This window comes from Thamnophis elegans, chromosome 2, assembly GCF_009769535.1.
Source record: "Thamnophis elegans isolate rThaEle1 chromosome 2, rThaEle1.pri, whole genome shotgun sequence".
Taxonomy (NCBI): Eukaryota; Metazoa; Chordata; class Lepidosauria; order Squamata; family Colubridae; genus Thamnophis; species Thamnophis elegans.
In genome coordinates, this window is record NC_045542.1 from 46,456,757 (window position 1) to 46,478,870 (window position 22,114).

At 36.9% G+C, this 22,114-nt stretch overlaps 1 protein-coding gene across 2 annotated transcripts in view; it reads right to left on the bottom strand.

Annotated features, from left to right (window-relative positions):
- RPTOR (regulatory associated protein of MTOR complex 1) overlaps nucleotides 1–22,114 on the bottom strand; it is a 438,354-nt gene that overhangs the window by 350,722 nt on the left and 65,518 nt on the right. For both annotated transcript variants that reach the window (XM_032209983.1, XM_032209982.1), the window contains exon 3: nucleotides 21,267–21,349. In XM_032209983.1, coding sequence (XP_032065874.1) covers nucleotides 21,267–21,349 — 83 coding nt within the window. The remainder of the gene's footprint in view (nucleotides 1–21,266; nucleotides 21,350–22,114) is intronic.

A 22,114-nucleotide genomic window follows, 5' to 3' on the forward strand; every position in this document is an offset into this window, starting at 1 on the left:
TCAATTCATCTACCATGCAAAAAACCAGTTATTGGCTCTTCTGGTCTCCATACACCATATTTATACCTTATCCGACACTTTCTTCCCCCTCTCTCCTCCCCCTTTCTACATCCTTTCTTCACTCCCTCATTTTCTACTCTACTTCCCCTTCCTTTCTCCTTCTCCTCCTCTCCCCTTACCACTCTTCCTTATACACTCATCTTCCCCCCTCACCCTCTCTCCTGTCCCTCTCTTCCTATCTTCCTTCTCTCCTCTGCTTCCCACTCTTCCTCTAATTCACTTGGTGTATTTCAGTTTCTGAGCAAAACTCCCTTTTGTGTTGATGATATTTATAATTCCATTTCAATATACATAAAAAAGAAAAATAGCAGTATACATGTACAATCATAATACCTTAAAATCCAACACCCCTCCTCCAACTTAGTAAACTCCGCTCCTTCACACCCTCCCCCCACAACCTCCCCCCCCGACTTCCCAGAACCAATACAAGGTATAAATCTTTAACAAAAAACAGTTTAAATATACTTAAAGAGAAAGTAGAAAACAATTTATATCATTCCTGATCTTAATCATAAGCTATCTGGAATTTCTTAGTCCCATATTATTTTGAATTTTGATCCATTTTTTCCAGTCTCATTTAGATCTCTCGTTTGAGTAGTCCTTAAGATATGCAGATATTTTAGCCATCTCAGCTAAATTTGTGACTTTCAATGTCCATTCTTGAATTGTGGGCAAATCTTCTTCTTCCAGTATTGCGCCATCAACAATCTAGCTGCCGTTATTAAGTGCAAAATCAAGTTATCTCTACTGCTGTACAGTCAGTAATTATACCTAACAAAAATAGCTGGGGGGTAACTTTTATCCTTTTTTTTGAGAACATTTTGCATAATCCACCATATTTTTATACCAAAATGCCTAACCTTTTGCAAGTCCACCATATATGAAATATGTAGCGTCCATACAATCACATCTCCAGCATTTAGATTGTAAATTCAAATACGTAGAAATCATTTTTTTAGGATCTAGATGCCATCTGTAAAACATCTTATAAAAATTTTCTCTCAAGTTTTGGGCCTGTGTAAATTTTACATTTCTCACCCATATCTTCTCCCATGTATCCAACATTATTGGTTCTTCAACGTTTTGAGCCCATTTAATCATACAGTCTTTAACTAGCTCTGTTCAGAGTCAATTTCTATTATTACATTATATAATCTTTTATATGCATTGAACTTTGGTCTCTAATTTGTTTAAGTAAATTATCCTCGACTTGCATAAAGCCAATTTTTTGATCTATTTTCCATCTAGCCTGTAACTGCCCGTACTGAAACCATGTTTGAATTACCTTTTCCTTTTTTAATACATCCAAAGATTTCAGTTGTAGTACACCTCTTTCTACAGTAAGAAGCTGCCTATAAGTAATTATATCCTGTTTTTGTACTATGTTCATATTTTCTATTGCATGTCTAGGGATAGCCCACATAGGTAACTTATTGTTTAGTTTACATTGATATTTTTTCCAAACACGCAGTAAGGCATTCCTTAAATATGACTTTTAAATTCTTATCCACCTTTTTGTTATATAGCAAATAAGCATGCCAACCATATAACAAATCATACCCTTCAATATTGAGTATTCTATATCAATCTTTTTCAAGGATCGACTTTATATTAATTACAAATGAATACTTCTAGGGTGAAGAAGACAAAGATTACGGCCAGAGTCCTTTCGGATCATAACCCGTTTGGATGGAGTTGGGAAGGGTAGTTCAGGCTAGAAGGTCCTGGAGGCTGAATGAAAATTTATTCAGATATGAAAAGTATGTTAATGATTGTAAAAAATTGTTATCTGAATACTTTGTTTTTAACATGAATAAGGGTACACCTATGGAACATGTATGGGATGCAAGCAAAGCCTATATGAGAGGAGTATTGATAAATATAAACAAAATACATAGACATAAACAAGGGCAAAAACGTAAAGAATTGGAAGAGGAAATTAAAGGGAAAGAGCAGGAATTAATATTGAACCCAGGTGATACAAAGACTAAAGAAGCAATTTCCATATTAAAATCTCAATTTGATATGCTGATCTCTGACCAGGTAGCCACCAGTTTATTATATGCTAAACATAATACTTTCTGCAATGCAAATAAACCCGGTAGGTGGTTGGCTTATCAGATCAGGGAAAAAAGGAAACTTCGAAATGTATCCAAATTGTGTTACAGAGGGAAGGAAGTGTTTCAGCAGGAAGAGATCCAAAAGGGATTTCGAGAATTTTTTACAGAGTTGTATAAAGGGGACAAAATTAGGGACTTAGATATAAATAAATACTTAGATAAAGAGAAAATCCCCCTAGTTAGCGAAGAACATAGGTATAGGTTGAACCAACCAATAACCTCTGGGGAAATCCTGCAGGTAATCAAACAATTAAAGCTAGGGAAAGCACCAGGTACAGATGGCTTAACAGCCGTTTACTATAAAAACTTACAGTTAGAAATGGTAGAACCTCTTAGAGAATTATTTAATAAAATTCAATCGGAAGGTAAAGTGCCCCCTTCATGGAAGACAGCGTTCTTATCGTTGATACCCAAAGAAGACCAAGATCTTACTCAGCCGAAAAATTATAGACCTATTTCATTACTTAATGTAGATTATAAAATTTTTACCAAAATATTAGCAAATAGGTTAATGGTGGTTATCCAAAACTGATACATACTGACCAAACAGGTTTTATACAGGGCAGACAGATGAAGAGCAATGTCAGGTTAATTATTAATGCTTTAGAATACTTGGGAAAGAATAATCAAATCCCTGCCGCATTCATATTTTTGGACGCTGAGAAAGCCTTTGATCGAGTCAATTGGCAATTCTTGTTGAAGATATTGCAAAAAATGCAGATAGGAGATGGCTTTTTAAGGTCAATTGGTGCAATGTATCAGCAGTAAAAAGCCCAAATTATAGTTAATGGAATTAACAGATTCCTTTCAAATAGAAAAAGGTACAAGACAGGGTTGTCCTTTGTCCCCACTATTGTTATTATAACTTTGGAAGTATTGCTGAATAAGATACGGGCCTTGGATGCTTTAAAAGGGATCAAGATCAGACAGCAAGAATACAGAGTCCGCGCTTTTGCGGACGACTTGGTCATAATATTGAAACAACCGCAGGAATCCAGTAAGGTTTTAATGAATACGATTAATCAATATGTTCAAGTCTCTGGATTTAAAATCAATTTAGGAAAAACCAAAATATTAGCAATGAATATGAATACCAAACAGAAGGAAGAATTGGGAGTGATGTTAGGATGTGAGGTGTTAAAAAAGTCAAATATCTTGGAGTTAATATTTTAACTTCAAATGGGAAATTATACAAGCATAATTATGAACCACTCTTGCATAGTATACAAATGGAGATGAAAAGGTGGGAGAAACTGCATTTATCTTTGTTGGGAAGGATAGCGGCAGTGAAAATGAATATTTTACCAAAATTTTTATTTTTGTTTCAAATGTTACCAATACTCAAAAGAGATGTGAATCTTTTAGAATGGCAGAAGGGTATCAACAAATTTGTATGGGCAGGAAAGAAGCCGAGGGTTAAGATGAAAATAATGCAAGATGTACGTGAAAGAGGAGGATTGAAATTACCAAATTTAAAATTATATTATGATGCAGTGGCTTTATCTGCAATTAGTGATTGGATCCATTTAACCAATGACGGAATATTGAATATTGAGGGACATGATTTGGTATATGGTTGGCATGCTTACTTGTTATTTAACAAAAAACTGGATAAGAATTTCAAAAATCATATCTTAAGAAATGCCTTATTGCGGGTTTGGAAAAAATATCAACATAAACTAAATGACAAATTGCCCATGTGGGCAATTCCTAGACATGCAATTGAAAATATGAATATAGAGCAAAAACACGATAGAACCACTTATAGACAACTCCTTATTACAGAAAGAGGGGTGTTGCAATTAAAATCCTTAGAGGTACTTAAAAAAGAGAAGGTAGTTCAAACGTGGTTTCAGTATGGCCAACTACAGGCCAATGTAGAGATATTTTAGACTGTGATTGTCAAAAAGTTATACCATGTATGGGCTCTGGGAAGTCGGGGGGAAGGGAGGCGGGGATCTAGGGGGAGGGGGGGAGGGGGGAAATATAAAATGTGTTAAATTTTAAAGCATGATTGCACTTGTATACTGTGGTTTTTTTAATGTTAGTGTCAAAACAGAACAAACTGAATATATTGGAAAGTAATAGAAGTATACCGAAGGGAGGAGCTGAATGAAAGAAGAAGGAGAGTAGAGAGGGTGAGAGAGAGGAGGAGGAGAAGGAAGGGAGGGAATGGATTAAGAGAGGGAGTGATAGGGTTAGGGTTAGATAGAGGGGGAGGGGAAGTAGGTGTAGAGGGGTATGAGAAGAAGAATGAAAGTTGGAGGGGGATGAAGAGGGTGTATGGTGGGCTAAGGCGGTATATTGGGTTTGTATGGTAGGGGGCATTTTCTAAAAGTGAGGGCTGTGTTATTACCCAATGTTATATGCCTCGGTTGCACAGTAAACATGTGATTGTATAGAATGAAATGGAAATAAAAAAGATTTGTATCAATATTGAGTATTCTATCGTCTGTTAAGTTGATCCAATCACTAATTATAGATAAAACTACTGCATCATAACATAGTTTTAAAGTGGGTAATTTCAAACCTCCTCTTTCACACACATCCTGCATTATTTTAAGTTTTACTCTGGGCTTCTTACCTACCCATACAAATTTATTGATACCCTTCTGCCATTCTAACAAATTTGCATCATTTTAAGTATTGGTAGCATTTGAAAAAGAAATAAAATTTAGGTAAAAATTCATTTTCACCGCTGCTATTCTTCCCAACAGAGATAACTGTAATTTCTCCCATTTTTTCATTTCTGTCTGTATGCTATACAACAGTGGTTCATAATTGTGCTTATATAACTTCCCGTTTGAGGTTGAAATATAAACTCCCAAGTATTTGAGCTTTTTAACTATTTCACATCCTGTCGTTCCTTCTAGTTCTTCCCTTTGTTTAGTATTCATATTTATAGCTAATATCTTTTTTTCCCTAAGTTTATTTTAAATCCTGACACTTGACCATATTGATTAATCATATTCATTAAGACCTTACCAGATTCCTGTGGTTGTGTTAATGTTATAACCAAGTCATCCGCAAAGGCCCATACTCTGTATTCTTGCTGCCTAATCCTGATTCCCTGTAGGTCCCCTGAACCCCGTATTTTATTCAACAATAATTCTAAAGTTATAATAAACAATAGTGGGGACAAGAGACACCCCTGCCTTGTACCTCTCTTGATTTTAAATGAATCTGTTAAGCTTCCATTAACTATGATCTGGGCTGTTTGTTCCTGATATGCTTTGATTGAGTGTAAAAAGTGGTCTCCTATCTGCATTTTTTGCAATGTTTTCAGCAGGAATTGCCAATTCACTCGATCAAAGGCTTTTTCAGCATCTAAAAATATAAGCGCCGCAGGGATTTGATTGTTCCCCCAGGTATTCTAATGTGTTAAGGATTAATCTTACGTTAGTTCTCTATGTCTCCCTTGAATAAAACCTGTTTGATCGTTATGAATCAATTGTTGAATAACCAACATTAACCTATTCGCTAGTATTTTAGAAAAGATTTTATAATCTATATTAAGTAATGATATGGGTCTATTTTTTGGATGAGTAGGGTCTTGATCTTCTTTGGGGATCAGAGATATAAAGGCTGTCTTCCAAGATCGGGGTACCTTCCCTTCCACTTGGATCTTATTAAATAATTCCTTGAGCGGTTCTACCATTTGTAACTGCAAATTTTTGTAATAAACTGCTGTCAAACCATCTGTACCCGGTGCTTTCCCTGCTTTTAATTGTTTAATTGCCTGTAGGATTTCCCCCGAGGTTATTGGTTGATTCAGTCTTTCCCTCTGCTCTCTTTAACTATGGATATTTTTTCTTTATCCAAGTATCTATCTATATCTAAGGTTTGAATTTTATCATTCGTATACAATCCTATAAAAAATTCACGAAAAACCTTTTGAATCTCTTCCTGTTGATACACTTCGTTTCCTTTAAAATGTAATTTGATATGTTACGTGACTTTTGTTTTTCCTAATCAGATATGCTAACCATCTACCGGATTTGTTTGCATTACAGAAAGTATTGTGTTTTGCGTATAGCAAATTGGTAGCCACCTGATCTGACATTAATGTTAAATTGCTCTTTTAATAATGTGATTGTTTCTTTAATCTTTTTATCTCCTGGGTTTAAGATTAGCTCCTACTTCTCTTCCTAATTTCATTCTCAAATTCACTTCTCCTTTCCCCCTGTTTGCGTCTATGTAGTCTATTCATATTTATCAGAACTCCTCTCACGTACGCTTTACTTGCATCCCATACCATTTCCATAGATGTACCCTTGTTCATATTAAAAACAAATATTCTTTTAGCAACTTTTTACATTCATTAATGTTTTTCTCATATCTAAATAAGTTTTCATTCAGTCTCCAATAACTTCTTACTCGCATCCCCACCCCCAACTCCATACAGACTGGATTATGATCTGATAAGGCTTTGGACTATCTTCGTCTTCTTTATAGAAAGCAAATCATTGGTTGTTAGTATAAAATCGATCCTAGAAAAAGATTGATGTCTATCAGAGAAAAAGGTAAAGTCATATTCTTCTGCATTCCTTTCTCGCCAGATATCTCTCAATTCAAAGTCCTCTATCATATCAAAAAAGGACTTAGGTAATTTCACTCACTTCTGGGTATTTTGGCGGAGAGCCTTCTTGTCTTTCTTGGTATCCATGACACCATTCCAGTCACCCAGTAATATACAGCATCTAAAGTCCCAATGTACTAACTTAGCATGAAGCATTTTGTAAAATTTATCTTGTTGTTGATTGGGGGCATATATTCCTAATAGTAGTGTCTTTTTCCCTTCTAAAACCAAATCTATTGCAATATATCTTCCATGGGGATCTGCTTCAATTAATTCAGCTTTCAAATCCTTCCTTAAGTATATAACAATACCATTTTTGTTCTCCGTGGCAGAAGCTATGAAATGTTGTCCAAGTCTTGTATTAATCAAGTATTTTTGATCAGTTGATTTAATATGGATTTCTTGCAAACAAATTATGTCATTCTTAAATTGTTTAAGATAGTGGTTAATTTTCTTCCTTTTCTGTGGGGAATTTAAACCATTGACATTCCAAGTTAGAAACTTAGTTGCCATCATTAGCCCCCTGAAGCTTTTTAAGAGCCATCTGAACATCTTGGAATTTAACCTTTGGCCTGGCTCCTCCCACTGCTTCTGATGTACCGCCTGTAGGCTCCTGAGCGGTGGCTTGTGTTCGTTGCTTTTTTAATTCCTGTTCCATTCGTCTAGTAACCATGCGGTCTTGTCTTTGTTCCTTAGCTTCTTGTACCTCTGAGAGAACAGGTTGATCCCCCCTTGTTGATACTTGAATGGTTTGCTTTCCATCATATCCTTCTTGTTCTCTTTCTCTAAATCTAGAGGGAGGGGGTTGCCCAGCCTTCAATATGTTGCTGTAGAAATCTTGGGCTGTATTGAGGCGATGTCTTTTTCCAAGGTAGCTAAATGCAATGCCGGCTGGCGCGTCCCATCTAAACTGTATCTGGCGATTTTTAAGCTCTTCAATTAAAAAGGCATAGTCTTTCCTAGATCTCAGCATTTTAGGTGGAATCTCCTTCAAGACAGTCACCTCCTGACCCCCGATTTGAAGCTTATTTTGTAGGACTCCTGTAATATCGTGTTCCTTATATCTCTAGTGGCAAAAAAACCACTATATCTCTTGGTAATTGCTTTTGTCTTGCCAGCCAGGAATTAATGCGGTAAACCTTTTCGATTTGCCAATCAAGATTCCCTCCTGATCTTCCCACCATCAGGTCGAAGGCTTCAGAGAGAATCTGTTTCAGGTTCTCTTGTGTATTTTCAGGGAGGCCCCTTATCCTTAAAGCAAATTCCATTTGTACTGTAACATTATGATTTCATTTTCTGCATCGTTGACCTTTTGCTGGACCGCATCCATCTTCATTACCAAGTTCATATTAGAGTCACTAAGATCTTCTAACTTTTCTTCAAGTCCATATACATAGCCAGATAGAGAATTCAGAGCCATCAGAAAATCCCCTCTAATCATTTGGTTACATGTCATAAGTTCTTCAGACATCTGTTTGTTAGAAGCAACTATCTCTTCCTTAAGTTTTGCTTCCATCGTATCAGCATGATTTTTAACGCATCAATTAATTCTTTCTGCAGTATTTCCCTTGTCAAGAGGTCCCCTGCAGAAGTAGAAGGAAGTAATGACTGTAATTTAGCAGAAGGCGCTGGTGAATTTCTGGCACTTTTTGATGCGGGGGGAGGAGGAAGGGGGAAATTTTGCTTAGAAGCTATCTCAGGTTTAATCTTCTTTAGTCAGTTAAAAAGTCCAATTTTACAGCAATTGCTATTTGGTTTGATAATAAATCACTTCTTGGTAATAAATCACTTTTAGGCTTCGCAAAAATTCTATCCGAGTCACGCCCCTCCTACACAGCTCGGCGCCATTTTTACAGAACTTTCAGCAAGTAATTAGCAGAAGGAATTCTTTGCGAATGGAGTTTATACATACAATTATATGTTCACAAATATTGGTTCAGCTCGGCTTGAAGTCCACAGTAAATCATTGTGCTGAGGATGAGTGAAAACCTTCGTTCTGCAACAAAAGGCAGAATGAGCCTCGGCTCAGAGCTGCTATGCTGCCGCTGGTGCCCTCCCCCTTCCTCCCAGCGTTTAGGCTCAGAGGGTTAGTTAGAGGGCTTCCGATGCATAGCTTTCTCACCTCTCTCTTCTAGGCCCGAAGAGAGGGTAAATAAACTGCTAGACAGCTTGATGGATTGCTGTTTAGACAGTTTAACGACGCCAAGATTCCAGAGCTGTTAAGAAAAACAACCCCCTGTCAGGCTCCGCTCACCGGAAGTCGCTGAGCATTCAAATCTTGATTATGTGACCATGGGGATGCTGCAACAATTGTAAGTGTGAAAATTAACATAAATCACTTTTTCAGTGATGTTGTAACTTTGAATAGTCACTAAAGGAACTGTTGTAATCTGAGGACTACCTGTATATGGCAACATTATAATATACTAACTCAACTGCAGTTCAAATCAATTATATCAAAACTTTAAATGGGCATGTAACTACTAATGGATCATTTAATTAATCCCCAAATATAAGCATTAGGCATTTTACAGTAGCAGTCAACCACATATATTTAAAAAATCTACACATCAATTGTTGTCATCTAAGAAAGATACAAACATTTCTATTGGTACTTTCAACAGTCTACCCTCATTCAGTAGCAGGGAATGCCATAATTTGAGTGAAAAGAACATCCTCATATTCAAGGCATTATCTTTCTGGACAGCCTCTGAGCATGCACAGATATTCTCCTTAAAGAAAAATACAGTGCTAAAAATTACACAAATACATACAGTAAAACCATCTTTTTACACATTAATACCAAAATGGCCCATGCATTTCTTTGACACAATGAAATAATATGTAAATGTATTTCAGCATTTTTGAGATATACTGAGTTGAAGCCTTTTTCTATGTTAAAAAAATAAGCACAGGACTATGGCAGAGTTGTGATCCTACCGGTTCGGACTACACACAGTCCTCCTGCCTACACACAGGTAAGCATTGTGGCGGGTCCTGGGGAGTTTTCCCATGCGGCTTTGGTCAGGATACGGTGAGCAGCAGCCCCAAAAGCTGGCAGGGTCCCCAGCGCAGCCAGAGCAGAGTCAGCACTGCCTCTGCCAAAGTCTGCCTGCTCTTCAGGTGGAGCACCCGCACCGGCTGCCTCTAATCTGCAGTTTACTAGTGAGCATCATGCCAGGCCGCCACCCTGTCCCCACCGGGCTAAGATCTCCCGAAGCCGCCGGTGTTGCGAAGGTGAGGAGGGGTGGCCTGGTAAGTTTCATAGCTGGCGGCTTTGGGAGATGTTAGCCTGTCAAGGAGGGGGGGGCGACAACATTCGCAGGCACATGGCTACAAAGCTTGTCAGGCCACTGTCCACGTCCCCACCAGGCTAGCATCTCCCGAAGCCACTGACATTGCAAACGTAAGGCAGGGAGGGGGAGCAGCCTGGCAAGTTTCACATCTGAAGGTATGTGTAATGTTCTAATGTACAGAAGTTATAGTTAAATGTGTGACAGAAAGTGGACTCTAGTATGTTTTTTCCAAATGCAGTAAGTGAGGGTGTGTGTGTGTGTGTGTGTGGTGTGTGTACATATACATATACATAGTAGATATATAGTAGATAATGTATCCTTTTGTGTACCTACAGACACTCTATACTATGTAATATGTACATACATATATGGCATATATATACATAGGATTAAATAGTATGTTTGGATGTTCAGAAGTAGTAAATAAATAGACAGAGAAACTGTATCTCGTTGAGGCCTTTGAGGGGAGGAGAGGCCAGGCAAGGTGCCCACTGACATGAGTGATGTCAAGTTCACCACGCCTACCCAGTCACATGACCAACCATCTATGCCCACCCAGTCACATGACCAACAAGTCACATGACCATGAAGCCATGTCCGCCCACCATCACATGACCAACAAGCCACACTCACCAAAGCCACGCCCACAGAACCGGTAGTAATATTTTTTTGAAACCCACCCCTGGTCTATGGATTCATCTTTAAGAGATTTCACATTGATGTAGTTTAATTTCTAGTTTGCATGAAAGCAGAGAGGAATCATTTAATATGACATTTTCCAACATTATAATCAGATTGATTTTTCCTAATCCTTCTTTTAACATCCTGTTCATAATCACGGACATGAAAAGATAAGACTCAGACAGGTTTGCGTGTGAATTGCCTGGTAGCAATTCAACCTGCTTTCATAAACTTTGCAACAGCAGCAGTCAGGAATATCACTTGAAAATGGGTCAAACCCACATATATGAGCTTGAAGAATTTTCAGAGGGACCTATAAGATATGTGTGTGCCTGTATCTGGCAGGCATGCTCATATTCTTCAGCAACAAAAAAAATCAGTCTCAGCATTCCTTGTAAAGATGCTGAGATATTTTAGAAGCCCAGCATACATTGATTGCTATTTCATTAATAAAGCTTATAATAGTTATTTAGTGGTCTCTTATTGTTTCGCCATTTTAAATACTCATAAGCTTGAGTAATGATTACTTCATTTTTAAGAAAGCAAATGTGAAGCCAAGATTATTATGGTGTGTGTGTGTGTTTGTGTGTGTGTGTGTGTGTGTGTGTGTGTGTGTGTGTGTGTGTGTAATACCTGTTTTACTACCGCTGCTTGATTTTAAAAATTCTTCAGACCAGCTTTTCAATAAGGGAGCTTGTGCTGCTGAACAGCTTTTTAATAATTAGCAATAAAAAATGATGAAATGCCTGCTGATACTTTCAGGCTCTGGAAGAAGAAACAGGGAGCTCTGGAACCAACTGCATCAAAAACAAGTGATGCAAAAAGTTTTTTTTTTCTGTGAATTATTCACCCGCCCACTCACATATAACCATACTGTCAACCCCGCCAACAAAATATGCTCTGCCTAGTTATAAAATCACAAATTATAATTTTTTTATCTGTATTCTTGGAGCTGCTAAATAATCTGTCTAGTGAAGAGGCCCAAACCTTTTCCCTAGCTATGGGGAAACTGAGTTTCTGAATATAAATGCAATGTTTGTGTGCAGGGAATGCACGCATGTGTGTGTATATGTGTATTACAGAAATGTGTATATTCTGGTATTAAAACAAAATAAGGATATATGTTGTCCATCTAAGCATCCAACACATACCTTTGCAAGAGTCTCCTTCATAGCATTCAATCAAACAATCGATTAAAAGGAAATTTAAACTGACACTCTCCCAGAAGTAAGAATCAGCTTCCCATCCAGCCTTGGGTAAACTTCCATAATTGGTGCCAATATTGCTAATATCCTGAGAAGCTTCCTAGGTGGTGTAGGTGGTTGTTTAGAATAACAATGGCCAAATAAAGGATCTCTCTGCCATCGTTATACTGCATGTCACAAGGATTCGGTTACCATTGTCCATATATAAAATAATCTCTCGGTAGCTCTCACGGAATTGTCACAGTGTGACAACTGCTGTGCATCGTATGCAACTGATTAATGTTAACACTATCATGTTACTGTCTAGAAAAGCACCCACCTGAACTATCACACTAAAGCAAAAAGTTACAGGATGTTATCTGTACTGAACAGCGGATACAATTATTTCTGTGGTATTCGATATATTATTAAAAAAGAATACCTTTCTTGAGTTTAAAACACATTTAGAGCAGGGGGAATTGAATCCCGGTTAGTAACGGTAATATTAGAATCTGGAAAATTAACTTATTAAGAACTTATAATTAAGAAAACATATTACAATCAATATGGTCATTGGACGAATATGCCTACAGAAGGAAGAATTGAGAAGAATGGACAACTCTTTAGGATTATAGTTAGATCAGCAAAAACATCCACTATGGTATCTTTTCAAGGCATAACAGGTAGAATAAAGAAGGAAATAATTTTAAATCCAGAAACATTAAACACAACTGATCTTGACAGAAACATAAACTTAAACATTGTGGAAAATTCAAATTCAAAATGAAACAAAAAAAAGAAAGAAAGAAAAGTGGGGAGGGCTAATTTTACCCAAATTTAAGAAATATATGCTGCAATGTGATTCACAGCAAATCCTGAATTATGTAAATTGAATACCGTCCGTCCAACAATTTTACCTTTGGCTATGTGACCTGACCTCCTAAAGCTCAGGATCCAGAAAAAAGGAACGGAAAGGTATGACCATTCTAGCTAGAGACGAGGCAGCACTTGGTTCCCTGAAAAACACCTGTCAATGGCCATGGGAAGATCTATTGGAGAGCAACTTCTGTTTAATGTCAGTACTCAAACTGCCAAAACACAAAAGAAAAAGTTCAATGCTTTTGGAACAAACACTTTAATCCAGTTCCAATACTGCAGCTTCAAAATGAAAGAACAGTAATGTTCTGTAACGTCTTGGTACTGAGTAGGGAATGCTGCTATATCAAAGGAACCGAACAGCCCTAGTAATTCATCCTCCCTTCTAACTGCATTGCTCCAATTGTTCTCTTCAAAAAAAAAGGCTTATTTGTGGTGTGCATGGGATATATATAATTTTTAGCAAATTCTATTTGCATCTATATTGCTGCCTATATATTTTATATATATATATATATATATATATATATATATATATATATATATATATATATATATATATATATATTACATATATAAATATATAATTTATAGGCAGCAATATGGATGCAAATAGAATTTGCTAAAAATTACAGGTAGTCCTCAACTTATGACAATTCATTTCATTGCAGTTTGAAATGACAAGTGTGCTAGGAAAAGTGACTTATGACCTGTCTTCAAAGTTGCGACTGTCGCACTGACATAATTCATAACATTGTAACAAATACAGGTAGCCCTCAACTCACAACCTTTCATTTAGTGATCAATCAGTTACAGCAGCACCAAAAAAAGTGGCTTATGACTATTTTTCATACTTACAACTGTTGCAACATCCCTATGGTCCCGTGATTAAAATTCAGATGCTTGGCAATTGACTCATATTAATGACGGTTGCAGTGTCCCTGGGTCACGTGATCACCTTTTTGGACCTTCTGACAGGCAAAGTCAATGGGGAAAAACAGATTCCTTTTCCAAATGCGTTACTAATTTAACAACTGCAGTGATTTCCTTAACAACTGTGGCAAGAAAGGTCATAAAATGCAGCAAATCTCACTTAGCAATTATCTTGCTTGGCAACAAAAATTTGGGGCTCAATTGTGATCGTAAGTCAGGGACTACCTATAATAAAATTATATTCTAACAAGGCTTCTATAATATTCAAAAAAAGGGAACTCTAGAGTCGAAGGAGAGCTGACGTCGCGATGACATAATGTGCGATCTTGGTGCTCCAAGATTGCAGACGAATTTCTGCTTCTGGATGGTCCATTTGGACAGTTCCGCAGAGACGGTGATTGAGAAGGGCACCTCCTGCTAATCTCATGGACATCGCAAAGTCCCTGAAAGATCCAGGAATAGCCCTTTTTTTCCAGCGACAGAAACGCAGCTAATGAAGCTGCTGAAGTTGGGACAGCTCCGGAACGGGAAGAAAGTGGAAACAGAAAGTGTGTCAAATTGGTGAGGAAATTTTATTATTAGAGGAAGAGACTACCCAAGAAAAAAATTTAAGTAAGATTGAAGACAGAAGACTGTAGGCGGCGAGATTGATCTGCATTGAACTTAGTTCAATGTTATCCAGTTTCTAATTATTATTTTTTCACGGATGGAACTTTTGCAGGGGCTCCCTATTTTTAAAACTGAATGGATTAATTCTTTCTTCTTTTTTCACTTTTGCTTATATGTATGGATTAAAACTCTCCTTTTTTTATAATGCTTAATTTATTGAATTGTTTTTGATATCCATTAAAGGGGTTTTTTCATTCTTAAGCTTGTAATATAAAGAAGATAATAAGAAGGATTATAAAGAGGGTTGTAACAACAGGAGGAAAAGCAGTTACACTGCCACTTAGAGGCTGGAGGATGGATACATTGTTTTTTCTTATTTCTCTTTGATCACTTGAGATTCAAGGTTCTTTCAGTTTGTTTACTGATAACGATAGTAGGAAGAGCACAAGTTGTTTATACAGGTGCCTTTTGGAAGTTCTATCACTAGCTATTGGAGGGAAGACAACATTTTGACTTGAAAGATAATAAATGAACCTGTTTGAAGTTTATTGAAATAGCCTTGAACCCTATAGTAGTAGCGTCTGCAAAACTGAAAGAATGGCTCAGCAGGAAAAAGAAACTGTAACATTGCAAATGATTATGTTTGAAATTCAAAATCTATTAGTTGTGATAGAGAATTGAAAAGAGATTGGAGAATATGGAACACAAAACAGCAAAATCTGATGGAGAAACTGAGGAAGTTTACCAAATGAAGAAAGTGGAGAACAGAGTTCAAAAGATGGAAGAAAAAAATGAGCAAAGAGATAAGAAAACTGTGAATACTGACAACAAAGTGAGCGTGGTTGGTAATGGCAAGAGCGGAATATGGAAAGGGGAGATGGATGGACTGGAACTCTACCCCAGACTTCAAATCACAGAAGAAGAAAAGAGAGAAAAATTGATGGAGATAAGAAGAGAAATCTTGATAGAAGCACTAGCGATAACCAAAGATAAGCTGATGGAAAGAGCAGATGTTGGGTTTCAAACTTTTGTGAGATACGAAAGGAACAGCATGTAGCCAAGGGAGGTTTATTAAGAAAGTAACTAGAACATTAATGCTACAAATGGCAAGAGATATAAGACCGTACTATTGCTGGAGGGATACAGGTTGATGCAATGAAAATGTATAATAAAAATTAAGCTAAATTTAGTTTACTACTATTACTAGTAGTATGTATAAAATAAAGCGACAATAGCTATAGTTAATTAATGATTAATACTGATAAAAATACATATAGTATAGTAGTTTGATAATATGAAATTTTATATAAACAATATATGGAGATTATGAGAAGAGGTTTAAAAGCTTTATCTAGAATATGTTATAAGATGTATTGTGATTGGATGATCTTAGGATGATTTAATGGAATGTTATCATATAATCCTATTCTGGATTTTGAATATTATATATAAAAGGATGTAAAAACAATTATAGTCAAATTAAGGTTGAGATATAATAATTGTGATATACATGAATATAGGTGAATTTAAAATATGTGATTTAATATGAAAAGCAGGTGGTGACTATGGAAAAGATGCATGGAAATACTGTAACCAACTGACATACTTTCTACAATTTGTAATGGAAGATAGCTTTTTTTTATGTTTGTCCTTGTTCAAAAACAAATCATTTTTTTTTTTAAAAAGGGGGAACTCTAGATATATCAACATACAGGGGTGCTCATCCACTTTTCTTCTAAGGTCATATATAATTGAAATGTACAAGCTGGATTTGAAGGCAACAAACTCAACACTGAGGATTTATTTTTATGGAGGACATTTTTGTCACATGCAAATTTGGCTGATTTGTTTGAAGCCATCACTACGATTTCATATTACAAAAGACAAGAAGAGCTCAATCCCGTAATTTTTGAACCTTCTAAAGATTAATCCAAAAATGATACTATAGCCCAGGGGTGTCAAAGGGCCGTATCAGGATTGTGTTTGACCTCTGGGGGCTGGGTGAGCCTGGCCAGCTTCACATCACTCATGTGTGGGGCACTTATGGTGGCCCACATGCTCTGCCAGTGAAAATGTTTTTGGCTGGGACAGTCTCTTGCAACTTTCTGCCAGCAAAAATGGAGCTGGGGGAGGATGGACACGTGGCCCTCATATACTCTGTTTTCGGCTAGGATGGCTTCCTGCAGGCCTCTGCCAGCAAAAACGAAGCAGGCAGCCTTGCCAAGCTCAATTTTTGCTAGCAGAGGCACTGCAGGCCAGTCCTTCACTGTTTCCACAGCAGCCCCCTGGGCCATATCCGGCCCCAGGTCCTTGAGTTTGACACCACTGCTATAGCCCCTCAATACTGAGGACATACATAAAATGCATTCAGAAAGTATTCAGACTCCCTTCACTTCTGTCCATTTTGTTATGCTGCAATCTGCTTCTACAGTGGTTGAAATTCATTTTTTTCTCATTAATCTATATGTAGTACCTCATAATGACAAAGTGAAGACAGAATTTTAGAAATGTCTATAAATTTATTAAAAAGAAGAAAAAACCTGAAATATCACAAAGGGCATATCTATTCAAACCCTTTGCGACAACACTTGAAATTTAGCTGGTGCCTTCCATTTCTCTTGATTGTTGCTGACATGTTTCTATACCTTGACTGGAGTCCACCTGTGGTAAATTAAATGGACTGGACATGATTTGAAAAGGCACACACGTCTCTATAAAAGGCCTCACAGCTGACAATGCATACTGTAGCAGAGCAAAAGCCACAAAGTCACAGGAACTGCCTGCAGAGCTCAGAGACAGGATTATTGCAAGGCACAGATCTGAGGAAAGCTATAATAAAACTTTCTGCTGCACTGAAGATTCCTAAGAGCACCGTGGCCTCCATAATTCTCAAATGGAAGAAGTTTGGCACAAACTGACTGAGCTCCTGTGTGGAGATGGGATAGAGTTCCAGAAGGACAACTATCACTGCATCACTCCACCAATATGGACTTTATGGCAGAGTGGCTAGACAGAAGCCTCTTCTCAGTGCAAAACACATGAAAACCCACTTAGAGTTTGCGAACAAGCATCTGAAGGTCTCTCAGATTGTAAGGAACAAGATTCTCTGGCCAGATGAAACCAAGATTGAATTGTTTGGACTCAATTCTAAACATTATGTCTGGAGGAAACCAAGAACTGCTCATTATCTGCCCAATATCATCCCAAACAGTGAAGCATGGTGTTTGCAGCATCATGCTGTGAGGGATATTTTTCAGCAGCAGGGACTGGGAGACTGATCAGAGTTGAGGGAAAGCTGAATGGAGCAAAGTACAGGGGTACCCTCAATGAAAACCTCTTCCACAGCGCTTGGGACCTCAGACTGGGCCAAAGGTTTACTTTCCAAATTGACAACGATCCTTAGCACACAGCCAAGGCAACACAGAAGTGACTTAGGGACAACTCTGTGAATGTCCTAGAAAGGCCCAGCCAGAGCACTGACTTGAACCCTATTGAACATCTCTGGAAGGACTGGAAAATGTCTGTCCACTGACGGTCACCATCCAACCTGACTGAGCTTGATAGGATTTGCAAGAAAAAAGGGCAGAAAATGTGCAAAGTTTGTCGCGTCATACCCAAAAAGACTCAAGACTATAATTGTTACCAAAGGTGCTTCAACAAAGTACTGAGTGAAGGATCTGAATATTTATGCCAATGTAATATTTCAGGTTTTTTTTCTTTTTAATAAATGTACAGACATTTCTAAAATTCTGTTTTCACTTTGTCATCATGGAGTATTGAGTGTAGATCAATGAGAAAAAAATGAATTTCAGTAAGTGTAGAATCAGGCAGCAACATAACACAACCGACAAAAGTGAAGGGGATCTGAATACTTTCTGGATGCACTGTACCTAGGAATAATATATAATAATTATTCTATAGAGAACGAACACATTTGGGTGTTTAATTCACAGAAGTTTATAGCATCAGGGTAGGTATTCCATGGATTGGATTACAACTTCCATTTTCCCCATGATAATTAAACATTTAATTATTTATAGTATCATGCAATTGAATAGGCTGAAGCATTTTCTAGTCATGCAAAAGAAAAAATGTCATATCATATGATGGTTTACATTTTTTAAATTGTTTTGAAGCAGAATTTATTAGCAGAATACTGATATATCTCCCAATTAGCAAATCAGTAATACCTGTCAGTGAGAAGCATGCCAGCCAAACAATACACCGCAGAATTGTTTTTGCAAACGAAGGACTATCCTTGATATTGTTTTTCATAAAATACCTTCTATGATTTCTTTATATGTATTCAAATAGACAGCTATTTCTACAAATGAAAAAATTGTAAGAAAAGCTGTAATAAACATTGAAATTCCATTATGCTTCATTGGATAATTCTTCCAGCAAACCTCGTACACTCACTGCCCCATTTTTCAATAATCAGTGCTTGTCAACTTGTCATATATTTTTAATGAGCCATTTTCAGTCACTCTTTCCTACTCTATTTCAAGGATCTGTCATTTGCTTCCTTCAATTTGCTTCACTGACCATCTATTCTAAAGCAAGCCTGGGATAGGGGACAGGGGGAAAGAAAGACACAGGAGAAAAAAGTATTTCTTTTAGGATTTAGAGCAAAGTTCTAGGAAATTCAATCATTCTTCTATTGTTTTATTGCAGATAGCCCAACAATTTCTCTTTATTACTGAAGGAAAAAACGTAAAAGCTAGCAGAGTGCAATAAAATGGCATGTGTTCAGCTTTGCAATGCTTCGGAGGGCAGTGATTTAGGGTTACGAATCAATACCTCTTGCACACAAAACATCTTGCACACAGAACATTGCCTCATATTCTCTGCAAACTATACAAAGCAGCCCCAAATATGCCCCCCCCCATATAAAGTACAGGCTGCTATCAGAACCTCCTCCCTGAATCCACTTCCCCAAATTCCATGGGTTATGGTATTAAAACAGCAGAGAATCTGGTTTGTTTTGCTTGGGCCCCAAGGGATTACTATACCGTTAAGGTCTACATATTGCATTAAACCTTTATATCAGTGAGCCAATAGGCAGTTTTCCAGAGGATTCATTATGCTCCATAATGCTGAAAACAGGAGGACTCTGGAATTGTGCACAGTACAGATATTTGAATGATGTGACTCATCAATAACTGTAACAATGTGATATCATTACAAATTTACTCATCGAAACCATTGTGGACTTCATGCAGCTGTAGAAGTTACTGTTAATTGGAATCAATGATCTTACAATAAATAGAGTTATAGAGATCGTATTTTCAAGCTCTGCATCTCCATCTTAAATATTATGTTGCATCTGGACAGAAATAAAGACAGGTGGGAGGACAGCAAGAAAAAGATGAAAAAGCTACCCTTCTTCTGATAATACATCCAGTTCAATTCTGAGATTTAAAAAAAATCCAGTAGAATTTGATCCTGGTTTCTGTAAGCAAACAATATATATTTTGTGCACAATCAGTTCAAATCACTTTGAACTTTATTAGTACTAAGTAATAGACATTAGAAAGTAGAGACTGGCTTGTATAGTTTTCTGTTTCCAAATTTTGTACAACTTTCCAATTTTCCCAAAATGGAACAAGAATAATCTTGCATCCCATTTTTTAGTTCTCTCGTTTCCCCTTTCCACATACCATCTTTTACTTTATTGAGGAAGGGGGATAAGTGGGAAATGTTATAACTGTTCATACTTCTGTCTTTGAAAGAAAGAGATTTCAGCAAATATAAATCAAAAGAATTTGGACATTTAAACTAAGCTTAAATTGAGCTTGAACTCTAATTTTAAAATTATTTGAACAAATAAGATTTTAAGAAAAGAATGAAATGCTCATGTGAGAATGTGTTAAGGCAAATGAAATTGAGGAGTGCTCTCTGGAAAAGCTTGCCAAATTGCAAAAATGTTCTCTGTAAATGATGACATAACACAAAAAAGAATGACGTTCTGCCCAAAGAACATAAAATGGTGACCTGGAATGCAGAGTCTTTGCTGTGAGTTGGTATTGTCCCGCTATGCTTGTAAATCTAGCATATTCCCTGTACACTTGTCTGAGATTATAAGAAATTGAAAACTTTACTTTAAAATAAAATGGCATAAAAATCAAGCTTTATAAAAAAAATAAACTTTTGGCTCTCATGAATGTCATCTCTATTTTAGTGAACTCTAAGTGCCATAATCAGCAAGCCCCTGGACCTTCAAAATTAGATTTTAGAAATTCAGTGACTGAAGCCATCAGTTTCTCTCCAAATATTGCTATGACCCTCCTGATAAAAGCAAACCTCTATATAAAAAAATTCAAATTAAAGCATTCCTAAAACTGACAGTCCATCCTTGGCTAATATACATCCAGAAAAGGGATGACTTTGCTTCCACTAGTGAACTGTTCAATACCACTCATGTGGACAGAAGCCAATGTGCTCTCAGTTTTTAGTGACTACTACATCATAAATTTAAAGTCTGACGCAACAGACTCAAGAAATAGTCATAAGCATTATTATCTGACTATAAAACCTGTGCCTATACATCAAAAGCCAACGATGCAGAAAAGAGTTCTATCTACTGGAATTAACTGCTTTGCTGATTTAGCTTTGCTAACTACTTGGTAACAGTAATACTGCATCATACAACCACCAATGTAGAAATTCTTGGCTATAAAATGACTCTTCTCTTTCTGAAGTGTTAATCTAGTTGAAGCTTAATAGTTTTTGAGAACCTGTAATATTCTATCCATATGGATACATAGAAAAGCTCCAAATTTTGCCTAATACAATATATAAAAGATCACACAGTATGTATCCAATATTTCAAGTGGAATATTTTCTAGTATTAGTATTATTAGTTTACCAGAAGTAAACACAGATTTGAAAAAAAAGCTTATCTTACAAGAAGACAAAAGATACTTACCCTCGGTTGCCAATTTTCATACTGTTTTTGCAAATTTGCACCAATGGTTTCTAGAGCTTTCTGTGGCCCCATTGACAGTGGATCTAAGAGAGACATAAAAGACCCATGAGATTTTGAACAAGCATGTAAAATATACTGAAATCAGTTCTATATGCAAAGAAAATCCATGTAGCATATTCTTTCTCCTATTGTAGCAAAGTGCAATGATAGAAAATGCATATTTCTTAGGCAAAAATATTGTTAACAGAGATCCAAGTGTTTTCCCACAGCGATCAAGTCAGTTACAGGGAAATTGCAGAATCTATGATATGCTATGGCTCTATGGAAAGCTACAAAGAACTAAAATTTGATGGAACCAACGGAGGAGATGGTAACTGGGAATGAAGAAAACTGGGAAGTATGGAAATCATTGAATTGACTGTGCACAGGTACAACAAAATCTAGAGACACTCTGAACAAATGGGGCTATCCAATTGCTTCTGTTATTTGCTATTGTGGTGACATGCAGACATGCTATTGTGGTGACATGTAGACATATGTATATGCTTTGTACCCAGATCAGTGTACACTTATTTATTGATTGATTGATTTAATTAATTTGTATGCCGCCCACTCTCGGAAGACTCAGGGAGGACCTGAGGACCTCATGGCAGCACGACTGAACACAATGAACATTGCTAGTTTCTGGGGCACGTTTTGTTGAATTTTCACATATTTAAATCTTGTATAAGTGGTTCGAATCCCTAGTGGCGCGTGAAGGAGTGAGCTCCCGTTACTTGTCTCAGCTTCTGCCAACCTAGCAGTTCGAAAGCATGTTAAAAATGCAAGTAGAAAAATAGGGACCATCT